Source organism: Crotalus tigris, unplaced genomic scaffold (assembly GCF_016545835.1).
Source record: "Crotalus tigris isolate CLP2741 ecotype Arizona unplaced genomic scaffold, ASM1654583v1 scf7180000023598.3388751, whole genome shotgun sequence".
In the NCBI taxonomy this organism is placed as follows: Eukaryota; Metazoa; Chordata; class Lepidosauria; order Squamata; family Viperidae; genus Crotalus; species Crotalus tigris.
In genome coordinates this window covers 848,976-875,165 of record NW_024100068.1, presented here as the reverse complement: position 1 = coordinate 875,165, position 26,190 = coordinate 848,976, and the positions used below count along the sequence as shown (strand labels likewise).

At 36.3% G+C, this 26,190-nt stretch overlaps 1 protein-coding gene across 1 annotated transcript in view; it reads right to left on the bottom strand.

The window, feature by feature from the left end:
- Positions 1 to 26,190, bottom strand: part of KCNH5 (potassium voltage-gated channel subfamily H member 5) — a 201,794-nt gene that overhangs the window by 65,912 nt on the left and 109,692 nt on the right. Inside the window, exon 8 of the mRNA XM_039319543.1 lies at positions 680 to 879. Within this exon, the coding sequence (XP_039175477.1) occupies positions 680 to 879 (200 nt within the window). The remainder of the gene's footprint in view (positions 1 to 679; positions 880 to 26,190) is intronic.

Sequence of the window (26,190 nt, the reverse complement as noted above, 5' to 3'; positions counted from 1 at the left end):
AAAAAAGCTGTAGTCTGTAACAGCATTGGATTTATGGCATTGAGTACCTGATAATGTGAAACATTAATATTCAACTTTCAGCTGAATTCAATCACAATTTCCTGATGGAAGAACTTGGGAATCAAAGATGAAGAACCAGAGCAAGTCTGTGCAAAGCAGGTACAGTTGGCGTTTTCCTTTACTGTTTTACTTTGAGCACTGGATATAGCAGAATCAGCTTCAGGGTAAAAGCAAAGAACTAAAGGTGACATCTTTGGGTTTGTGAATGTTGATGCAAGGCTGCTCATTCTTGTCTACATTTTCACTTTAAGGCAAATATGCAGAAAATACCTGAGGGGCCAAAGAAGTAGCTAAAACAAGGCAGAGCAGCTGCTCCCAGTATGGAAGGGTATCATTCTCTGCCACTTTGCTTCATGGATATGGGTGAGTCAGCCAAATCATCTTTGAATTGCATCACCCATGAGTAGCAACACCATAAGAACTCAATGCTGTTTTAAATGTCTTATACTGTATTGCCTCTAAACTCTATTTTTATATTTCAACCCCTTGTTTTTGAGTCATGCATTCATCATAATAAAATGATTTCAAGAATAAAAATGAAAATTGCATGTTTACACCACTAATATATTATCTAATGTTCAAATGGTGTACCTCTGGAGTTTCACTCACACATTCGTACCTTCTCTGTATCGATCCCTTTAGACATTGACCATGTGGAGACAATATAATCCATGACACGTTCACTAAGGCCTTTGGGGACTTGGTATAACTTTAAGAAATCCCTTACATTGTTCAACATCTCATGGTAGCGATTGGTGTTGGCGTACATTTGTTGGAAAATTGTAGTGACGTTTCCAAAAATAGTTGCATAAAGAAGAGCTGGAAGAGATCCAAAAGAGTAATTAAAAACCAGCAAAGAGACACAAACTGCCAGCAGTTTAATTAATACTAAAGCTTCCTTCATTATTTCATCGAACATTTTGGTTGCAGACAATTTGATGCTGAGCTGAGCTAGGGAAATATATTAATGGCAATTCTGGAGCAAGATGCAAGTGGAGATAGTAGATTAAGAAAACACATGAGGAAAGTTATTTAGAGTGCCAAGAGTTCGCAACAGACTCATCAGATATTCTATAGCTCTCAGATACTGACAGATAGACTGAAGCCTAAAAGATAGAGCTTGGCAGGCCAAGGACTGAGATCTGATAGACTAAGGCAGAAGTAAGTGATGTTCAGATCAGTGGGAGAATGTAATGGGGCTTACTCATTCAATGGTAGAAACAGATAAGCATGGTAAAGCAGAATGAATGACAAAATTTCTCAGTCCAGACTGGAGCTTCCTGCCATTCACGCTGGTTTTTCATTCGGAGGTGATGTTTCATTTTCTGGAACTGCATGTGAGAGTCATTTTGACATCACTGGGTACTTGTGCAAATCTTTCTGGATGATTTTTTATTATTATTATTATTATTATTATTATTATTATTATTATTATTATTATTATTAATTCCTCCTTCCTCTCCCTGTCATACAGGAAAATAGAGTGAATAGTTTACTATAAATATTTTACCACTGAAGTGAACTTATATGTATTACAAGTAAATGGTATGAAAATAAAATCTGAATTTAACCAGCCATGTTTGAAGATACATATTGAACTAGTTTACACATCTACGACGTCGCCTTGAAACAATAACATTAATTAATTAAATGTTATTGTAACATTGTAAAAAGAATATTATTATTATTTCAAGGTAGGAAGTTGCTCATTGTTTCAGAGGTCCCTGTCTTCAGGGTTTCAGATAGTCATCAACTTATGACTGGTCACTTAGCAATCATTTAAATTATGGCAGACCCCCAGAAAAAGTACCTTTGATTTGAATTCAAAGTTCCAATGGTCAAAGTTCCTCCCAATGGTCATGTGACTGCATTTGGAGCACTTGGCAATCAGCCCACATTTGTGACCATTTGCAGCATCCCACAATCAGATGATCTCAATTTACATTTTTTCCCTGAAACCAGTGTTGACTTCTAGTTTCTGGAAAAAATGTCCATAGCGAACAATGAGTTCACTGAACAACTGCAGAATTTACTTAACAAACACAGCATTTGCTATACAACCACCAATTGAGTGTGGTCACATGATAACCTGCTTAATGACCAGCACAACTTACGATCGTAAGTGAAGATTCAATTATGATCATAAGTCAAGGACTACCTATAATAAAGTACTGATGAATATAAAGTTTAAGAGCCACAAAAAAAAAAAACAAGTGAAACACATTCTTTTTTTTTTTTTCATCTTATCATTATAATTTCTGCACCTGAATTGGTAACGAATTGGCTCATGGCTAGAAGCAACCACTAGATCACAAAAGACAGTCATCTGAGGGCTGTGCTATCTGAATTCCCAGGGCTCACTAGGACTTCTGGAGAAAGAAGAACAGTTATTACAGGAAAGTTTCCTCATCTGGGAAATAAAGTAAGCTATTTTTCAGATATATAAATGTCACTTTTGTCCAAAAATACTAAGTTTTTCCTCTCTTCTCCAAGATTTTATGTGCTGCTTGGGATATGTTAATTGCAACGGATCCCTAGGAAATGTAATTTTCCAAGAACTGCTGCCACTTTAGACAAATTAAAATCTTCTCCTCCATTCCCTATGGCTTCTATCTTTGCATCCAAATATTGCATTCTTGGGATAACATTAATAGGAACCAAGTGCAGAAAAACCAACAGATTACATGCATACGATAGTCTCTCCGAACATCTCCTAAACATCTTTAATAACTCCTGGACCTGGACCTTTTCCAGCCGGGTATAATTCTGAAGCAGTATTGATCTCACTTGGGATGACTTGTAGGGTTAGAGTGTTGCAACATTTCTAATACTGCTTGATTTCTCAGTAGGTTGTAATATCACTAATCATGGATGCCTCAGGTACTGGGAGTGAGAGTTTCTCCTTTTTCCTTCATGATCAGTTGTAGCTGTTATTGGTGGGGGAGACAGATGGAGCCCAAAGCCCTGCTTTGTGGTCACAAGGTGAGGCCACCTGGTGAGGTCATTCATAATTTAGTCACCTACCTTTCTGATTACTATAATATATGGGACTGCACTAAAAGTCTACTGAGAAGCCACAGCTGGTTTAGAATGCAATGACATGACTCATGGCTGATCTTTTTTAGTTTACTCATGTAATAACCATAATTTGTAAGTTGTACTTGTTGCCATTTGGCTTTTGGGTGCCATTTAAGTTGCTGGTGATGCACATAAAGATCTTTATGGTTTAGAATCTGGATACCTCTGGTTCTTTCTCTTTCTGGCAATTTCTGCCCATCCAGTAAGACAGCTCAACCCTTAGTCCTATCAGTAAGGCTATGTCATCTATGTCTGTTTCTGGCCTCTGAAACATGCGTCCACCATATGTTCCTACAGACCCAACCTGGCTGTGCTTTTGTAAAGTCTTGAAATCCTCCCTGAAGTAGTTTTATGGAGCTTTGCAATAGGTTTTACTGGTTCCCTAATTAGGACTTTTTGATAATATTGAGAGGGTTTTTTTCAGGTTCTTGCTTTATTTTAATTGCTATAAGCTGATTGCAAATTGTGATTAAGGGAGTCTCTCTAAACTTGATGTTTAAACAAATATAAATATATGAATAAAGCTCCTTAAATCTACCACCCTTTATTAAATATAATGGCTGATTTCACATAAGTTTAAACAGATCAGTCAAAGACACAACTGCTAGCATTCTCATAACATTCTAATCTTAATTAGTTTACCTGCAACTTAGTATACCATGCAAATCCAGCTTATTTAACTAGGTTACATATCTGGAACTAGAACTACAAACTAGAAATTGCTTTAATACAGTAGCCAAATCAGCATGCTGGATGAATCCACCTCCTGAGTCAAAGCCTGTTCGATTATATAAAAATAAAATCATGGGGAGGCATATATCCAAAAATGACAGAGGCCATGTATCATTGTAGTCAATTTAAAACAGTTGTGACTATCACTTTGTCTCCTCATTAAATTTATTAATGCACTTTATATTAAATTGACACCAGCATGCTAATTTCATCCTCTCTGTCAAACCACTTGTCATGTTTCATGAGTTAAAGATATAAATATTGCAGTGCTCCCTGTATTATCTAAAGACATGGCTATGAAAGAAAATTGGTCAGATCACATTTAAATATGAACTTAGCAGATCTACATTTCCTGGACCCATTGAATCAGCACTACTAGCCATTCCATGATCTATATTTTTTTTAATTAGTCAAAATCTCACAACATTGAAAATAATCTTTTATATCTTAAATTGGTTAGTTTCCTTAGCTTCTATCTAAAAATAGTTGGTTCCCAGCTTTAGCAGCTATCTATTCTTAGCTATCTAATAATTCAAGTGGCTTCTTGGAATTCTTGTGATTAACACTTTCACTTATCATACACTGCCTTTCTTCCACTTGTTTTACTGAGTCTGCAAAACAGCCTATTAGCTTATTATTTGCTAAGTTATTTAACATTGTTAATCGTTAACTCACTCCTACCGGTGTTTGTCAACCTTCCTCATTTATCAGCAGGAAGAATCAAGCAAAATGGGCAGAAATGCCCAAGTTTACAACACCTAAAGGTTCCACAGAATTATATAACAAATGTTAGGAGACTTAACAAACCTGCATTCAAATAGGGAACTTTTTTAAAAGTCTGATTTGATTAAAACCTTTACACATCTGTTCAAATTCTGTAATTAGTACTCAGTCTTAGGGATTAAAGGAGTCAACACACTGGACTGAATCAGATTAAAGGTCCAACTCTGAGGCCACTTAGCTGTTCTCTGCCTTAAGCTCTTTGCTTTTTGAACAGAGAATTAGAGTTGTTTTTATCAATTACAAAGTAGCCATAATATCAATGGCTATTAAAAAGATATTTGCTGTTTCAGCAACTTTAAATTGGTTCTTCAGAAAGGAAATAGGAAATCTTTTGTGGAAATCGCTGTCTTTTGTTATTTTCAAGAAAAGCACATAAACAGATTTATACAATAATCATTTAAAAACTGTGGTTCCTAAATTGTGCCCTATAGCAAAGTCACAGAGACATTTTTGAAGGAAACACAGTGGTACTTGACATTGTGAAAACATTACTAAGGCACTAAGGGCACTATGAATCAGGAAAGTTTGTGAAAACTTATGTTTATGTGGAAACATTTTTGCTTCTTGGAAAAAAAATAACAGTCGGACTAATCCTATATTTACTTGGATATAAGAACCATTGTATTTAATAGGTTCCTTTAATAGAAAAGTGTGTAATATTGCTTTTCCTTTTTTTAAATGTCCTACTTGCTATGATCTTTTCCTCATCAGCTTGTCTGCTGGATGGGGAGGGGGGAGTCTGCTGAACTAAAGCATAATGCAGAGGATTGTGGGAAATCTTTTAGAGCAATATGCCCAACGCTGGTCTCAAACAAAATAATTTAACCTCAAGATTTTCCCAAACGATGTAAGATGGAAACCAAGAACCAATATGGAGTATTATCTGTGAAATTAAAAGAGAAGATGAAGGAAACCTTTGAGAATCAAACAGTACCCAAACCATCCAAGCAAGAGCAGCTGAAGGTTGGCTCCACGCTGTTTGTGTCCTAATTAGAGTTGATCCACTGAAATCAATAAGCCTTCAGTAAGGGATGATTAACTTAAGCCTCATTGATTTCAGTTAGATTATTCTAAGTAGGACGCTATCTGCAGCAATGAACATTATGGCCTTAATTTTAAATTCCATAAAATTAAGAACTATTGAATTAATATTTATGCAGCTAAACAGATTGAATTGCTAATATTTAATTTGCAAATGTTCTGCACTGACATCTCTGCTCTCTAATCTGGTCCATTTATCATTTTCTTCTGATTCAAAGTTTTTAAGCAAATTACAGTTTGTTTCATTAAGAAACTTGTCTTTTGGACTACTACAGTCACTTTCATGACAGGCCTGCAAAGTGTTAGCAGATTTAATATTGTATGTTTAATTCCATGGAAAGATGTTTCTTGGATTGATGACTGTGGATGAAAGTAGCAAAATATGTAAGATCCTAATAAATGTCCCCTGATAATGTTTGAGTCTCTAAACAATAAGAAAAGTGAAAAGATTGCAATTAGAAACCAGGAAAATTGTTTCCCCAATTCTTTGTTTGTGCTTGAACAATTTGGGGATCTAGTAGGAAAATCAAAATATATTTTCTCTGTTTTTGGAGTTTCTTCCTTGGAACCTTTCTTATGGTCATAAATATTTCCTCCCTTGCAGTAGACCCCAATTAATTATTTTTTAAAGCAAACAAAAAAGAACATTTGCTAATAACTTTAATCATTCTTAGAGTAGATATGTTATTTTTAGAGAGTCTTCTTTAAAATCTACATGCCTTCCAGTAAGCCATGTGACTAAAAACATCAAATAATATTAAATAATAATTTTCATGTAGCAGGGCTAAGGATGTGTAAATCTTCAAAAGGAGGCTTCACTTTGATGTAAGTTAACTTGAGTAAAGCAGCCCCTGAAAGCTGCTCCATGAATTAACCTGTCTTCCTCCTTTCTAAAAGCCAAAAGAAGCGGATGCGTTGCTTCCCAACCCCACCTCATTCTCCTCTGACTTTTGCAAAAGCCAGAACAGTGGCTTCAGCTTTCACAACCAATGCCTTTCTCTGCAATTTCCTCTCAAAATATCCCAGTGCTTGCAAAAGCCAGAACAGGCTTCTATAGATGCAAAGCACCTGCTCTGGAGATTTTGTAAATGATAAGGGAAACCAGTGGGGAGGCTTTGGGGTGAAACTTAAGTGTTTTGCCAGGAGAAATCACATTATGTCTTTGCTTCAACAAAGAGTACTGCATCTCTTCTTCACCACAAAAATCTTGGTTAAGATAATCTCAGGTGTCCCACACAGGTTTAATACAGGTACAGGTAGTCTTCAGCTTAGGACCACAACTGGGATCAGAACAACCATCACTAAGCAGTGAGGCTGATATGTAAGCTGCACCTGATTTTACAACCGTTTTTTGCCATGGATGTTAAGTGAATCCAGTTTCCCCGACTGACTTTGTCTGTCAGAAGACCCCAAGAAGATTACATGACCTCATGATGATGCAGTCATCATAAATAAATATCAAATAGACAAATTTTGATCACATGATCATGGGGACACTGCAACAGTCATAAGTATGAGGACCAGTCACAAATCACTCGTTCCAGTGCTGTTGTAACTTTGAACAGAATGGATGCAAGTTGAAGACTGTCTGTATGGGCATTGCTGTGATCACAGGCCTCTTTCTTGGCTCCTATCAAATTCACTGCCTTTCCTTAAGCTTCTTACAATTGGAAAAAAAAAGGATAAGCTTCTTATAATTAAAATAAAACTGGGAAGGGAGTTCGCATGCTATCAAGTAAACCATTCTGTAACACCATCTTAATGGCTGTCTGTTCTACATCCTCAGAAAATAAAAATGGTTCAGTAAATGCACCCCATTTTTTTTTTCAGAATGTGTTCACCTTCCCAGAACAATGGCATTTGTTTACCTTCTGGGAAAAGAGTGCTTCATGTTTGGCTATGAATGCAACATGGCACGTTTCGTGATAAGGAAGCCATCTACTTGTAAACATTCCCACAGCATGAATGGTATAATTAAAAAAAACACCTATTGATTAGATAACAGTTTAAAAAAACATGGATGCTAATTGTGAGTTCCAACTATATAAACAGGCTAGGAAATGACAAAATTGTTATCACTAACTTCTAATTAACCAGAAAAGTGATATTGCCTCATTGTTACTGGCATTTGAAAAGAAAAAGGGTTGCTCAGGATTCATTTCTGCAGTTCTGCTTTAAATAGAGTAATACTATGATTTTTTTTAAAAAAATTGCAGTTGTGTATAAAGCAATTAGCCGATTAAGCAAATTGCTTTCAGTAGTAAGTGTATCACCATAACACTCAAGAAACTCCTTATGTTTAGATGCTCTGAAATGTGCACTCTAAATTAATCTTATTAATATTAAAAGCCAAATAACACCAAGTTTAATATTCTCAAATGTGCAAACAGTTTCATTTGAGGTGTTTTCAGCTGAACCATACATAAGAGGTGTCGATTAACAAAATGCCCCTGCAAAAAACAGAAGAGGGGGGCCTCAACAGATTGAGAACTTAAAATTCTTTAAACAATGATACTATACCCTTTTAACTAAGAGTTAAGTGAGAGTGAATTTTAATAACACTTACTTCCCGATAGACATATATGATTACACTATAAAGAATAAAAATTGGGATGTAACATTAGTTCACTAAAAGTACAATTTGCAATTCAGATCCTATATTGTATGTTGCAGTGTTTCTCAACATAGGCAAGTTTAAGATGTGTGGACTTCAACTCCCAGAATTCCCAAGTCAGCTTTGCAATTAAGGAACTCCTTATGCTTAGATGCCCTGAAATGTGTACTCTAAATTAATCCTATTAATATTAAAAGCCAAATAGCACCAACTTTGAGTTGAGAAACACTGCTGTATGTAACAATAATTAATTACTCTTGCCTGATTTCCTTCAAAAATGCCTCTGTCCTTCTCATATGGTATGAATTCAAGGATGTTAGTTGGTATTTAATCCCAGACTATTCTACAAATTGTTCCTTGTTGAATTCTCTAGTTTTTAAAAGATTTATGTGATTGGAAACTTTTGTATAAATCAATCAATCACCAGCTTGGGCCAAAGAACAGATATGCCATAAACATTATAAGCCACTTATTGACTCTCCATATCTCACCTAAACGTGCCACATGCTTCATCATTGGATATAGCCTCTTTTCAAAAGCCATAGCAAAATATTGTATCTGTAGAAATGATTCTAAATGATTGAATTTTTTCAAAAAGGTTAATTATTATAAATGAATGCACAGATTCCAAGATCCTTCATAAAGTTAACCCCAGATTATTCAGTGTATTTAGGAATAAGGTAGTTTATCTAAAATATTATAGTAGGTAAAAATTTAGAATTAACAACATACTAGTACTTATTTGTAGATTTTTTAACAATATAGCTGTAGCCTTGTCTTGTTATATGCAGAATGGCATTAATTTTAATTGCTGTAGGTCTTGCTGGATTAAACTATTTTTAGTACTTTATAGTACTGAGTTATAATTCTTAGCAACTTGCATTCACCAAGAATAAATCCTAAAATCATAGAGATGGAAGGCAACTTGAAGATCTTCTAATCTAGACCAACAGTCTGCCAGTGCACAATTTTTATACTGTCCCATACAAATGGTTTTCTTGAAAACTTCTGCTGAGGGAGCACTCACAACTTCAGGAGACTTTTGCTTAATAGCTCTTAGAGTCAGGAAATTCCTTCTTATTTCAACTTTGGACCTTTCAATGGAAAGCTTCCTTCCACTGTTTTTTGTCTATAAATAAATAAATCTAATAAATCCACGCCTTTTCCCTGTGCTACTGAAGTTGCTATAATGCCATCCCTTGACCTTCTCTTCTTTAGATGAAACATACCAAGTTTTTTTAACCATTTTTCATAGGATTTAGCTTCCAAGCTTTTTACAATCTTTGCCACACTTCTCTGAGCCTTTTTTTTCCTGTGGTGACAAATACAGTGGGGATAGGAGTTAGCCAATGAGAAACTTACACACCAAGTAGACAACCAAACACTGAGTAATTATGTAGGTGAATTTTTGCTTTTTCCCACAGAGATACAGTGATCATAAGAGATTTGTATGCTTACATTTTCTCTTATTGCAATGGATATTAAAGGCAGAGGAAGAAGGAAAATAATTTCTTTTCCCCAAGGAAGGGGATTCTGTGTATGCATGTTTGAAGGGTATGGAGGGAAGAGAGGCAAACAACTCTGAAATAGCCAATTAAATGATTCAAAACATCACAACACATCTGTTTCCAGAGGAACTTCGTTCAGCTGCTTGTATATTTTCCTCAAGCTTTTTGGTGAGCTATGCACCTTCTAGTAGCTGGAAAGAGGTGATTAGCATCACTTGAGCATTTAAATTCTTCCCTCATTAAAGCAGCACAAGGGCTACTATAGTATAATTTCAGATTCACTTATGGGGTACTTCATAAGGAATGCATTTCTTCTGTTATGTTTCTTCCTCCTTATTTAATTTGTGTAACAGGTAAGAATGAAAAATATGTTGCAACCACAAGATCAATGACTCAAATAACTCCGTGCCTCATTTATAGCTTCTTTTCCAGCTCCTGACCTTACTGCAATTATACATGTTCAATTTTCCTTGCCAAAACAGTTGCTCTATATCACATTAGCCTCAAACAACACTTTAGAAATAATATGCACACACAAGTATTTAAATAACCATGTCTGACTGTTCCCACTTGCCAGAGGGAAAGGAAAAAAGCTAAGCTCAGTTCTGAGCCCCAGGTTTCACTTCACTCTGAAGGGAAAGTCCACCCTGGCATCCTCTAGTGCCTCACAGCAGCTACTATTTCTATTGAAATAAATAGGTCTCATGTCTGTATACAACAATCAAACATAGAGCTTTGGAGCAGCAGCCTTTGGGTAGTTTTTATACTTACATTTAATTTACAGACTGCTTCATTCTGGAAATGTTGTAATGGCAACATTGCATCTAGTAATCATAGGCAAAATGCTGGCAATTCAGCATCTGAACTGAAATTTCAGTTTACTGCCTGATCTTGAAAGCACTATAGACTACAGACTATAGATGTGAAAGTACTATAGACGTGGGAAGGCCTTTCAAAATTACACCTTGGACTTTGGACTGACTGCAGTGTGTGGAAATTCCATTTCAATACAGCAAACCAGAATGGGCATCTCCCAAGAACTTTGCAAAGTGCTTCACAAGGTCACAGACTTTCTTTTGTTTCTCAGGTTATAGCCGTCAACTTGTGCCAATTTTTTGGAGATATCTTTAATAATTTTTGGAACATTATATTTACTCACATACTTATCGGCTTTTCACTCACATAAACTAGGGAATGACCCTAACATTTTGAGAACATGTATTTTCTTAACAGGGATGTTATTATTTACTATTAATGTCAGCACTATTTTTTTAATATATTGTAAAAAGTGATGTCTATTGCTAGTCTACGACTGTAATAAAGTTATTATTATTATTCTCAGGTTGTAATAAACAATGTATAATCTTAAAACTTGACATCCATGTCTCAAGGAACATATGGGCCTTCTGCCACTAATAGGAATAGAGAGCTGACCAATGATTTTTATCTTATGAAACTCTCTGCCTCCCAGAGCAATTTTAAGTGGAATGACTATATTCACTTTCTCTAACTGGTCATCTGTAGTGTTCCTCTGTTGTATTCTAACGGTTGTTGTCATACTTCTATATGGGTTCCATCAACACAACTGAGAGTTCAGTTGGGAGCTCTCAATATGCTGAATGTGGGCTCAAATCTTATCTTTAAATTCCGCATAATAATTTTATGTCATATAGTATGCCTTATTTTAATTGTGATGCTTCTGACACAAATAATAATAAACAAACATAAATAAACAAACATTCTGCATAATGGGGACAGATTTCAGCCTTGACAATATGCAGATTCCTGCCCTACGTCTTCCACCTTCTGGCCCAAATCTTTAAATTGCTTTAAAAAAAAGATAAGGCAACTATTTGCCACTCTCTTTCCCTTTAGTGTGACTATCTCTTTAGCAAGAGGCATGGTGATTCAATGGTTTAAATGGTCTTTGCTCTGGCGGCTCAAGTCATAGCACTTTGTGGCAGAGTAAGCTATTGTCACTCGCCTCAGCTTCTTCTGACCAAGCAGTTCGAAGGCATGCTACATGCGAGTAGATGAATAAGTACCACTTCGATGGGAAATGTAGCGGCATATGAAATTGATGTGAGAGAAGTATTTTTACATAATCCATGCTGATTCTCCTTCAGTAAGGCTCTATTCCTTATATGCCTAGTTTTTTTTATTTTTTATTATCATTTCCACCAATCAGCCTGCAATAAACAATAAGCTTGTTTGGAAACAGCTTTCTTAATCTCTCTTAGGGACTTTTGTAAAATAATGTCATACTGACTCCTTTCCAGTCCTACTGAACTGTACCAAGCCTGATCTAAGTGACAAGTTGCCAGTTTCCACTGGGCTGGGGAGGAGCAGGGAAGTCAGCCAGCAAATTCACATATAAATTCTTTAGAAACAGTACTTTCTTACAATTTGGTCTCTCAGAATATCCTAGGGTATCTTCTCTTGTTAGGCCAATTTGCTTTAATTGTTTCAGTGCCATTCCCAAGAAAGTCAATTCAAGCTCATAAACTGTATGTATTTTACAGCTTCTGCAATAGACTGCTCCTAGGACCCCAAGAATCCAAGAAATCCAAATTATTTGGACTATGTTGAAAACTAAAACAGTAATAAAAATCCCATCAAAGAATCATTAGAGGTGGTAGTGTCAGCAAATTTGTCAAGTTTAATTTTTAATATGGAAAATATCAATAAATTTAACCCACCCAAACCAAAGCAATTTTGAGGTCCTCCATAATTTTTAAAAGTGGGAAGTGATCCTAAGAGAAAAAAATGTAAAACTACTGTGGTTTTCTATAAGAGTCAAGAATTACGAATAGATTTTTAAAGGTCTTTTTCATCATCTTCAATCACCCATTGCATGTAGTCTGAATGTAAAAATATTTTCAATTAATTATTGATTACTATTAGTATCATTAAACTTATGGTCAATATGTAGGATTAAGTGTAGGATTGTATGCTATCTGGGTGGTTCCAGTACCAACTTTTCCAAAACACAGTCATTTAAAGTATCTAAAATCTGGGGCTCTTTGTCATGGCCTGAATATAAAGGCTCCCATTTTATGTGAAGGCAATTTAAGCTCTATATTATTACTTCTCCTTGGCATGCATGCTTGATCTCTTTCAATTTCTCAATATAGCCTTCAGTATTTTAGGTGGGAGACAGATTATTCCTAGATCTAATTTACATTTGCAGTCAGATATTCCCATTCATAATAATTCTCTGGAGAAATATTTTATTTTAAAGATTTTTTTAATAAATTAGAATTTTTATTCTCCTTGTCAAAGAAGAACAATATATCCTCCCAGTAAACTCTTTCTTGTCCTTTTTATAAACTTTACGTCCAGGTACGATTATATACAATTCATTTTTTTTTATTCTTCAAGGTTTCTCTTTTGCTTTTTATATCTGTGTTTACATTCATAACCAAATACCCTAATTTCCATCTAATTGGCTCAGAGACTACTAGCACAGTAATAGAAACATAGGCTATCCTTGCCCCAAAGTTGTTGGCATCAGCCCTTATCATAGCCTTTTGTCTGCCTTTTTTCTCTTAACAGATATGACCGCCCATGAGCCCATTTCCAACCTTAGTGTTATCCCGTATACTATAACATTTCCTAAAATATCTATATATATTTTCTTCCATTCAATTGTGTCCATTCAAATTTGTCAGCAATTACCTGGAGAAATTGCTACAGTTTTCAGAACTGGTTTGCCACTGCCTTCCTTTCTAGGTCTGAAAGAGAATGACTGGCCAAGGCCACCCAGCTGGCTTTGTGCCTAAGGCAGAACTAGAACTCAAAATAGCAACACCCTTCCAAATTAGCTACTCAGTACCTATTGTCTTTCTAGCAGGAATCAATTTAAAAGCTGATCTCCTACACTTTATTTTTTTCCAATTCACTGGAGTCTTGGAAAGACATAAAGGATTGGGAGTTTGTCAATCAGTAGGATAGGATAGGATAGGATAGGATAGGATAGGATAGGATAGCAATAGCAATAGCAATAGCAATAGCAATAGCAACAGCAATAGCACTTAAATTATACTTCATAATGCTTTACAGCACACTCTGAGAGATTTACAAATGTCAGCATATTGCCCCCAACAATCTGGTTCCTCATTTTACTGATCACAGAAGGATGGAAGGCTAAATCAACCTTGAGCCAATCAGGATCAAACTCCTGGCTGTAGGCAAAGTCAATCTGCAATACTGCATTCTAACCACTGTACCACCACACCCAATTAATGGAGCAAAGTGGAGAGGAACGGAACAGAACAGAACAGAATAGAATAGAAGATGGTGAGAGAAGATTGCAAAAGAAAGCTTGATCTACAAATGAACAAATCTTTCTGGTACCTGTGAAGAAAAACTTTCTGAAAAATGTGGGAGAAGCAGCTGGGCAGCAGACTGGAATGCTGCTGGCTGTTCCAATCTAAGCTCCCCTTCCTCCTCCTGCTTGGTCATCTGATCAAGAAGGGAACATATACAGATTATAGATAGACTTTGACCTCTGTAAATCTTCATACCAAGCAGACAAGACCACCTTGCAATCTGTACACCCATCATAAACTCATCTGTCTATATTTCTAATGACTGAGTTACCCATAACCAAAAAAGTTCCATCCTCCAGAGGAGTATCTCTTTTCAAAGAGAAACTAGGTTCATCATCCAAAACCGGGGTATCTCCTCTCCCTTATCCTTGAAATGATGTCCTTCTCCCACTCATTCTCCCCAGTAGGAATTATCACAGAAGGTCTTATCTATATATCTCTCTATCTAAGCTACTTCAGTTTCAAGGGAATAGATCTGCTTGCTGAAAAACAGGATGTTATTGCACTGTAGCACAAAACCACAAATTATGCCCAACAGGCAGACAGTTGTATATCAGACAATGTATGTAATATTCTTCAGAACCTTCCTAAGAAATCTCTGGAGATGTTTCACCAAGGAAAGAAACCTCACTGCAGGTGAATTTTTGTGAGAGCGCTGACATTAATTTTCTAGGTGTGAATTTCCTGATTGCACAGAGTTTCAGCAGAAAGAACATCACTGAAAATAAATATAACAAACATGTCTGCCACTGTGCCAAGTGAGAACACAAGTTCACAATGCTATATATTGTTGGGCAACATAAAATGCCTAGCACAAATTTCACTGATTTCTTTTTGTATTAAAATATAAACCACATGCTTTACATTTTATTGAGTATACTGGTAAACACTAGCTCATTTTTTAGAAGTGAGCAACCTATAACAGATTTGCATGCAGGTTCAAGAGTTGTCCACAAATTGTCATCACATTGTGACTTTATTGGGGCATAATAAAGAAAAAATTAATACCTGACTGGAGAATAATTATCTTATTTAACTACATTGGAATACAACACCAAATAAAAATAAAATTAATTTCAATGTTTGTTCTAATTAAGCCCAGTATTTTTGGCCATTGGAGATGTCAGGATGTTAATTCAAGTGCATCTCTTGGATTGGGAAAAATAGAATGTACACCTTTCTCTTAAGTAATCAATATGGCAACTAGTGAGTGAAGGACATCTGAGGTTGTTCAGCAATAGCAGCAAAGCTCTTGATATTTGACATTTTTCTTCTCCTATTGTTTCTTCCCTAGTATATTCATTTTTGAGCATCTCAAACACTGGTGCATCTGGTCACAGTTGAGCATTTTTTTGAGACAGCAATCAAAGAAGAACTTGCTAAGTAATCAGTAGAAATAGGTACTGAGCTGAAGCTGTGTGCATGTATGTGTGTGTCTGTCTGTCTGTCTGTCTGTGTATATAGGGTAAATGAGGATATATATTTTATATATAAAGGCATATCTTATTTGTTCTGCCATGTGGTTTACTTTGTCAGGAATATCACAAATAATAAGCATGGCACACACAAGATATATGGTGCTTTTCTTGCAAGATAGTTCAAAAGACAGCCAATGGGGTCAATATGAACAATTTCTATCAAAATGTCCAAGATGGCAGATATAACCATGCAACCATCATTAACCAACCATTGGGTTCACATAGAATTGTGCTCTTTTCTTAATTTCTTCCAGCAAATACTCAATATTAACAACAGATTTTATCTTATTTTTAAGAGACATTGGTAGGAAAGAAATTTCATTCAAGCAGCCATTTTTTAAAAAATGACTTATTTACAAATGGTCATAAATTATGCCTATTAAAAGTAACTGAGATACCATTACACATTCTAGCTAGACACTTTATAAATAGACTTCCACTCACAATATAATCTATCATGAGTGGAGAGGTATTTCAGTAAGACCAGTTTCTAGGAATCTCATAGTCTATGCAAATTGTTAAGAGAATTGACATTGACGTTTCAGAACTTTCAATGTGGAAGAATCCCATTTTTTAAAATGTTCTTCCTAGGTTAACTTCTGTACTGATATCAAACATTCATAACATATTAGTTTAATAGCATGAGGCTTCAAGATTTGTAATAAAGGTAAAAAAAAAAAACAAATAAATAAATGAAGGTAAAGCTTTTTAAAAAATACTAATGGAAGCAAGTGTTGAAGTGACTAATTTCAGAATCCCATATTGATAATCGTGGTTAGCTACTGATGGCATTGATAATCATTTTTTAGAAATGAAGATACTTTTTTGCCACTGATTAAAATGCTTGTAAAAGCCTGTAAAAATTGAAGCTTTTTGACTTAGTTCTAAATAGGTATACATGATTTATATGGTTGATTTAGAATAGGAAGCATGCTCATTTTTATTTATTTCTTTGCTTATTGTGTAGAGAACATCTTGTTCTGGTAATAAATCATTTTCATCAAGCCAGAGAACAGATAATTTTGAAACAACAAAACAATCATGACTATGAAATATAAGTATGGCTAATTACTGCTGTGATGAGCTTTAAAGGGATCAAAAAAGGTTGCACTAAAAAAAATACCACAAAACTGTGATCATAGAAGTTGTCTCAAACTGCCTTTTTTCTATGTATTTCATATTTAATGTCTAAAAGGTGGCAGATGATTGTTCCTCCTTTTGATTGCTTAGACGCATGAACGTGTGGCAGCTGCCTCTTAGTAACAAAAAAGTAAAAAAATAAAAAAATCCAGGTAGCCAAACTCCAGTGCTCATGAAAATGTTCCAGGAATACACATTATATAAGCAAAGAGATATTTATAGACGCTCTTTAAAAGCACATTCTCTTGCATGTGAGAAAGCAAAGGAAGCTGAGGTAAAGTCTCCAGCAGGAGTTATATAAACTTGGATATGTGGGAGCTGCTTGGCCACCAATTAAGACAGTGAGCAATTTGCTCATAGCAAGCTCTTTCTTCACCAGCAAGATGATTGAGGGACAAGGAAAGAATTCCAAAACTCCTCTGGAGGCAGTTAAAGGTTGTGATGGAGGGACTCTGTTGTAGGTAAAATGCAAGTATTGCAGATAGATGGGCAGAGAATTCTGCCTAGTCGGCAATCACAAGCTTGCATAATGCTGTGTAAAGTGACCTTTGCCTGGAGTGCCATCTCATAATGATAACAGCCTGATAATCCAAATTTTATATAACTGTCTTTTGCATAATCTGTAGAATTACAACTGAAATCTGTTCTCCCTTTTATCTTTTCTCATAATGCACTTCCATTTTTTAGGTGTATCTTTTGCAATTTTTGATGACGTCGATATATAAATGGGGTCTCTACTGAAAAGCTATTAAATTTAGTAACATGTCAAGCTTTTTGAAATAGTAAGAAATTTATTTATCTGATGAATGCAGGGTCCACAATTGAACCCTGAGGATTTTCCAAATTCTAAACTATTTCTCATAAAGGATAAGTCTTAGTATTCCTTCCAAATGCTTTTAAGTGGTTTAACATTATTCTTCTCATCCTAGTGACTAAAGAAAGAGGTGGCAACTTGGAAAAAAACAAAAGGAGTGACCACTTTGATATCAAGCTGAAAGGTCACTTATTTTTGATATCCATGAACTGTTTTTTGGTTGCAGTAATCTTTGAAAGGTAACATCACAATTTATAGTATAGGACCTCATTATCAGGATTTCCTTCATGTTTTAGAAGTTATTCTAAAGTAACTGACCAACATGCTTGGCTTGTATCTATCTTTGCAAGCCAAGTTAACCCACCTACTACAGGTTACATTATTTTGGAATTATTATTTTTTATGTTTAATATTTTGTCATTATTACTCTCAGTTGATTTATTTATTCATTAGTTTTATATTCCACCTTTCTTCCAAGAGCTCAGTGCATATTCCATGGGATTTCCTGTAAGGAAAGTTAAGAGAGAATGGATTTTCATAGATGAATCTGGACTTGAATCTGGGTCTCTCTAGCCCTAAGACAACATTATGAGTCCCTATCTCAAGTTCTGAATGAATATTAATGGCTGGGATTTTATTATAGGGTCGTGCATCATAGAGCACAGTTGTCTGTCAATCTAGAACTAAAAAACAGAAAGTTAGTGCAAATATTGGCTGGATGATAACAAACAGTACTGGCAGGTTAAAAATTAAGTTAGTGCAAATATTGGTTGGATGATAGCAAACAGTTACTATTTTTAATGCACTCCAGATTTAATAGTTTTAGGTAGTCCTCTTCCAAGGATTTGCTTTTAGAATATGTACCAGAAACCTTTAGTGTCATTAAGTCCATCCTGATCACTAGAGAGCCCTTCAATAATTGCTGATTATGGGTTAGCATCTGAAAGAGAAAACTAATAGGAGATATTTGTAATTTTGAGTACATTCCCCTGAATTACCTGTGACCTCTGATTCAGGCTGCACCTCAATAGCTCTTAGCTTATGTCTCATTTTCCAAGCTCACTTCATTTCTAATAATGGAAAAAGTGGGGAGCCATAAACAGTGAACTATGGAGAGATAAATCAAAGGAAGGCAGCTTTATTATAAACAGATACCTTTTAATAAGACACCTGGAATATTCATCTAAATGGAAAAGTGAAGAAACATAAATGATACCTTAGCAGAATTCATTGTTTCATACTAAAAAAAATGGAACTGAATATAACTACAATAAAATCACAAAACTGTCCACCTATTTTGGCCCTGTCATGCAAGGGAATTCCCTGGAGAAAACAATAATGTTTGGAAGAGTTAGCAGTAAAAGGAAACCAGGTTACTGAAGAACACAGTGACTGGACACCATCAAAGCTGACAACAGCCACAGCATAGAAAAACTCAAGTAGTGCAAGATCAAAAGATATGAGGAGATCTGGCCCACAGAATCGCCAAGAATCAGACACAACTAAATGGATATCACCATCACCATCACATTAAACACACCTAGGTGCTTCTAACGTATTTTATTTGTCTAAATATAAATCATCTAACAAATAGGGATAACCACAGAGAAGTTCCAATAATTCTACTCTCCAGTGTGGTTCTACCTTGGTGAGTGAACTGAGAAGATTAAGTTGCCTTCCAGCTGCAAAGGTGGGCCTAACTACAATTCTGGGGTGGGGGGGAGCTGCAAAAGTGGGCATAGCTATAATTCTGGGGAAAAAAGAAGAATTGCTACTACTCAGAGAAAGTTGGAACAGTCAGTAGACTCATTGTAAATTGCCCCAAATCAAGAATGACCCGTGGCAATTCTTTCAAGTGGCGTTCTTTATTGTTTCACACTTTCACACTCTTGCCAGACTGAAGGTTTTACTATCTGCATCTACAATATACTCTATGAAGAATTAAGAAGGGTCTGTCTTTACTCTCTTTCTCTTACACATAATATCTGGGCTATGTTGCCTCTTACTTCTCTCTACTTCTTTCTACTTCTCTCTACTTCCTCCTGAGATCCACCTCCTCACTACATTCTATCACAGTATCAAGCAATCCTTTAGAAGAGATTAGCATATGAAGTGTTGGACACCTTTAAACAATTTTGTCAGTTGGATGTATTCCCTTGTGACTTTTGTTCCAGAGAGGCTGAGGCTAATTCTGTCTAGTGCAGAGAGGATGAAAGATTAGTCATTGTACTTATTAACTGGCTGCCCAGCAAAAATTCCAGAACCCTGTCATTATTTTTCTAACAGCAAAGGAAGAAAGCCAAGATGAGATCAAATGTACAAGTTTATGGAGCAATATTAATTCTATTGGGAAATTTTTAATTGGTTTTCAGGACCTCTGTCTACAAGGCTAGAGCAAATTACACAATTAATATGCAAGTATGATTTAATTACAAAGAAGTTCTGAAACCATCTCAGTTAATTACTTAGCAAGAAGATTGAAAGAAAACTGTTGATTTTTCCTCCATAGTTAATATATATATATATATATATATGAATATTAAAAACAAAATGGTGATTCCTGGGTATTTTATTCCTTCGTATAAAATATACAAACACCAGGAAGTTACAAAACTATAAAAAGTTTTAATAGAATAAAACCAGAATAAAACCAAGCTTTCGCTGGCTTCTGCCAGCATCATCAGGGTAGCGTCCAGTCGATGGGAGAAGCTATTTATAAATGTGGCGCTCTTTGCGCCCAGCTTCTTGACCTCGTCATGGGTCCCAGCCAATCCACCTGCGTTTTGATCGTAGTTTCTGTATTGCAAGCTGCAATTTCCTCACTTTCCTTGCTTGTGCCGATACCACAGTTCTTCCTCCCTTCTTCGTATGACTGTAAGTTGGGGGGACTCTTTAATTCTACATAGTTAAATGTGCACTGTCTGTGTTTATGTTGTTTATTCCCCTCATCCTCCCTCTTAGTACTCCCTATTTCCATTCTCTTCCCCCTGTTTCTTTGTTTACGATCCTCCTTCACAACTATATCCTCATTGTTCGTCTCCGTAGTCCAGGATTCCATTGTGTTTGTATCATCCTGTTTCCCGATCTTTTGTATTGCTTTGTTAACTCCCCTTTCTATTTTCTCTTCAATGGGGGTGATTTTAACATCCTCCCCGAAATTTGTGGCACCCACAAGTTGATTGTTAACCCCTTCTCCCAAGGAGGCTGTCCCCTCACTGTTGTTTATACATTCACTCATTACTTGGGGATGTGCAATCCTCCTTAAAGGGAGAGAGGCGGGGTCCTTGCAATCATGATTTGCATCTCCTTGTAAATTCCTATGGGAGGTCATTCCTCTCAAATGTCTGTGGGAGCGTGTGGAGGTGTGTGGAGGCTCTAAGATTATAACAAACAGCCTCCCCATCTTCCTGTAGTTCTCCTGCATTCCCAAGGTGAGAGCAGCTCAATAGGGAAATGTTGTGGGTGGAGTTAGTTGCAGAGTCGCCGGTGGAGTTACATGTGACATTCCGATCATTCAAATTTATTTATTTATTTATGAGACTTATATACCGCTTTAAGTGCAAGCACTCTCTAAGCGGTGTACACCAGTAAGCAATGTATATATATATTTACATTGCCCCCAACAATCTGGGTCCTCATTTTACCTACCCCGGAAGGATGGAAGGCTGAGTCAACCTTGAGCCGGTGAGATTTGAACCGCTGACCTGCTGAACACAGTCAGCTAAAGTGGCCTGCAGTATTGCACTCTAACTGCACTCTAAATCATGGTTGTTTAATATATATATATATATATATATTCTCAGAAGTTTGAGCCTCATGATAATTCCTTCCTCATGTGATTTGTTATTGCTACTACATATGTAAATGAATATTGCAGACTTGCTCTCATCTCTGAAAAAAATTGAAGTGTTATCACTTCCTTTATCAAAGATCTACTACCAACATCTTTACAAAGACAGCAGCTGGATCATCAGAACACCTGTTATCCATTCAGAATAACTCAGTTAAAGCTTGCAATACAAAGCTGACTTTATAATTTGTCTCTCTTCAACATTCCCACTAACCCAAAGACACTTCTGCATGTTGGGAATTTTGCTGAATAAACATGCTGGAATAGTCTTGTGTCATCTTCTTCCCATCTCAAATACTGTACTACTGTATGGTTACACAAACACATGTACACATCCAATACAGAAAGAGGGAAGCTAAGAGTCTTTTGACAGTTCTACTAAACTTCTCACTCATCCATTATCTACATGAGTTTAAACACATAGCTTAAACAGAAAGAGACAAGACGAAGTCCAGGATAATGTCTCTATTCAAACTTTGGTCATCTGAGCCCTGAAACAGCCACATTTTTCATGTTCTGCCATTTTCTTTGTTGTATATAACCTTCTACATTTACTCCCATAACATCAGCCTCATTGAATAGATTGGGCTGAGAAAAAGAAAGTAGCCTGGTATTTCTATCAGTAAATTCATAGCCTCCTGGCCTTGCATTGTTCCTTTTTTTTTTTCACCTCCATGTGCTCACACTTGATTGTTCTCACTTACAAATGATTCTCTCATTCTCTGCAATCTCTCAAGTAATAAGTTATGAACTTGATTACTAGTGGTTTGGCTTGGTTATTTTCAAATATACTTCTGCAAGACCTCTATCCATCTGCTCCTTCTTACAGAGGCAGTTACTGTTCAAGAATAAGAAAGCTTGTTATCATTCTCTCCAACAATGTTATGCTAATAAAGAGTGGGTAAAAGGCAGCTAATCAGGAGCCAGATGAGAAACTGATACAAAGAATGGAGCAAATGATTTGTCTATTCCAGGAACGGAGAATGTCCATTTAAGCCAGGAGCTGCAACTTCCTTTAGGCAGACCCCAAATAATTTTCTTGTAGTCCTAATGTGGTAACACACAGATGTCAAACTCGCCACATCATGGGACAAGTTGTGATGTATCACAACTTTTTTTGCAGTGCTGGAGCTGGGGTGGGCGTGGCCTCCACATGATGCATCCAGCCTGCAGCCAGCAGTGTGACACCCCTGTGGTAACACATTCATTCTGCAAATATCACAAAGACTGCAGCACTTGTCTTACATAGGTTTACCTTGCTTAGAAAAGGAAAGCTCTGAAAAAAAGTATGTCTTTGCCTGATTGATGTAGTCCTGCCATTAAAAAAGAAATAATAAACTGATTGAAGACTCTGTAACTAGATGATGTGTTGGGAAAAAAAGGGGGGGGAGGGGGAAAGGAGAAATGCACTTTATCTATCATACAGTTTCCAAAGCAAAATATTAAAGCTTCACTTTGACCTTGCCAATCTAATTTTTGCCCACTGTTAGCATCAGTGTATCCACAGGACATGGTAAAAAAAAGTCAAGATGTATGATTAACGTTCTGTAATGGAAGAACATTAACAACAATAGACATAAAAACAGATCATCGTGGCCATCAACTTGACCTTTTGGGCTGTACCCTACAAGCTCTCTGATTGGCATGGAAGTTCCCAAAAAGTTATCCACATGCCATCTGGATTCCAAACTAAAGAGAAAAAAATATACCTTCCCTCTCCTCTATTTTACAGGATCAGGCTACTATCTCCATTTTATAGGCAGCGTCATGTGAAGCAGAAATCTTCATTCCTGTTGTATCACAAATCATTTTTACTTGTGCAATAATTTCAGTGATCCATGAACACAGAAAGTTTCAGCTGCCAGGTCCCAAAGCAATCTAATTAAAGGGAACCCAAAGTAAGGGTTAATCAGAGAGGTGCAGATTTTGAAATGCTGCCATTTTGGGAAATCTTTAGAAGATAATTTTCCACTGCAAAGCAGGTTGAGTTATCTTTCCTAGAGATAATTCCTATCATTGTTATGTTGCTGGCTTTTTTGTTTTCCCTTATTCCCATTATAAATATGAACTTGAATTGATTGTGCTTCATATTCTCCATTTCTAAAAAGTAATCTTGCTGTAGGATTTGGTTTAATGAGTTTAAAAAAATATTCTTTTTTGTTGTGGTTATACTGTGCTTAAATTGCAGCAAAAGAAAACTTAGAAAGGAAGTCTCATGACTCACTTCCATTCTAGCTATTAAGACTTAGTAAACTTTCTCCCATGACAATTCTAGTCTGGTTCTTTTCTCCCCTTTTTTCTTTTCAGGCCTGTCAAAATACATTAAGGACACCTACCTGAATGAAAGCTGTTATGTCTTTCATAAATTGTTTGATCATTCATGCTCCTCCTAGACCAGGGGTAGGCAACCTTGGCTCTTTTATGACTCGAGATAAAAGAGCCAAGGTTGCCTACCCCTGTCCTAGACATAAGTGGCTGTTAAACTTAAATATTCACATGACGTTTTTATGTTTAATATTGTAATAGCTCTAAGAATTTCCTGGCTCAACATAATGCTTTATGCTTCATCAGTTGCAAGACATAGAAAGCTGAGAATAGAAAATTTTAAATTTTCCACAATGCCCTCCCAATTATGCTAAATTAATCATTGCAAAGGTAATTAAATTGGCTTCTTGGCTGCCAACTCTTAATGTAGAAAGGTATTCTTTACTAAGGACTTCCTCAATCTAGATTTGACTCTGCCATATACACTACATTTTGTAAACTTCCCTTCTTACTTATCCAGCTCAATTGTGACTTGCACAGGATATTCCATATCTGTTGTTGATTTGTAAGTAGGGATTTACACCAGGATTAATACCAGACCAACAATTAAACAGCAAACAATACCCCCATCAAGGAACCATGAACACAAACAAACAGTAAGTAGCCTAATCAAGGAAATACCAAGAAGAAAACAACACTCTCACCAACCCTGAAAGGGCAAATCAACTATATATAAACAGAGAGCAAAGGCCATTCCTTTCTAGCAGTGAAGATGTTACCTAGTTGGGTAATGAAATGTCTGCAAGCACCAAGATTCAACCCTGAGCTACAAATATTCACTTCTATTCATATCCCACACGAATCAGAACAAGATTCTATCAGTCTAAATTGATAGCTTAGGCACAATTCCAAGGTATATGATATTTTATGTGCTGCAAGCAATGCTTTTTTTGTTAAAAAAAAAAAGGTGCCAGAACTCACACACGTCATACAACCCGCCTTGCCCACCCTACAAGTTTCCATCCCAAAAAGGTGCCGGAACTCCGTTCTGGGTGTTCTATGACAAAAAAAGCCCTGGCTGCAAATGCCAAAAAAAAGCCAATGCAGTCCTGGGCTGCATTAACAGAGGTACAGAATCAAGATAATCTGAAGTGTTAATAGCACTTTATAGTGTCTTGGTAAAATCACACTCTAGAAAGAGTACAGTGAAGAGCAACAACAATGATTAAGAGACTGAAGGCTAAATCATATAAAAATGTTTGCAAGAATTAGGTATGTGTAGTTTAATGAAAAGAAGGACTAGGGGCAACATGATAGCAGTCTTCCAATATTTGAAGGGCTACCACAAAAAAGAAGGGTTCAAGCTATTCTACAAAGCACCTGAAGGCAGGACAAGAAGCAATGGATGGAAATTAATCAAGGAGAGAAGCAATCTAGAACTAAGGAGAAACTTCCTGACAGTTAGAACAATTAACCAGTGGAATGAGTTGTCTCCAGAAGATGTGGGTGCTCCAACACTGGAGGTTTTTAAGAAGAGATTGGGCAACCATTAGTCTGAAATTATATAAGATTTCCTGCCTGAGCAGGGGGTTGGACTAGGAGACCTCCAAGGTCCCTTTCAACTTGGTTATTCTGTCATTTTGTGTTGTTTTAGCTTAGCATTCTGTACAAATGCACTCATGCTTTATGACTAAAGGCAAACCTAGCCAGTTATTGCTTTTTCATTAAACCATTGGAATATTTTATAGAATATAGTATTAGAGCATTTTACGCTTTTATTAAGATTATGAAACCATGACTTGTTAGATTTTGTTAGCCTTCTTCGTTTCAGTTTTCATGGGCCTTGAATATAGTTTACCCAGGGGATAAAGTGTGCATTCCAGGGATAGCTCCTCTTTAGATAAAAGTATCCTCCCAAAAATTAGAGACCCCAACAGAGGAGGAAAGAAGTCTCATATATGTTATCATGCTGATATGGGAAGTGGCTGACTAGGTAAGGGGCTGGTATTCCATTGGAGGGACTGACAGTAATGTATAAAATATGTGATAGATGAAAGCGGGGGGGGGGGGGGAATTGCGTGGCTGTCCACCTAACAACTTACTGACATTGGTCTTGGATGAATAATAAAGCACTTAATTTCATGCAATTGCCTGGTGTTTTTATTCTAGCTCAGAACACATTTGGTAAGGAATAAAATTCCTGCAAAAGGTTCAAAACATTAAACCATGATTAAGTCATAAATTAGCCACATGTGAACCCAACTGTAAAGACAACTCTCTTTCTTCATGCAAATAGTACTAACTAAGCTGGGTGAAGATATATTAAGCAGTTGCCTTTCCCCTGGGTTCAGTCTACACATTCAAGGGGAAAACACAGTTGCTAAAAAGACACAAAATCTATTTTAATGCCTAGAGTTTTGCAGCAAGTCCCAAAGAGGATAATTTTTCCAGGCATTTGGATATGATGCAACAAATCCATTATCTTTCTTCTCAGAA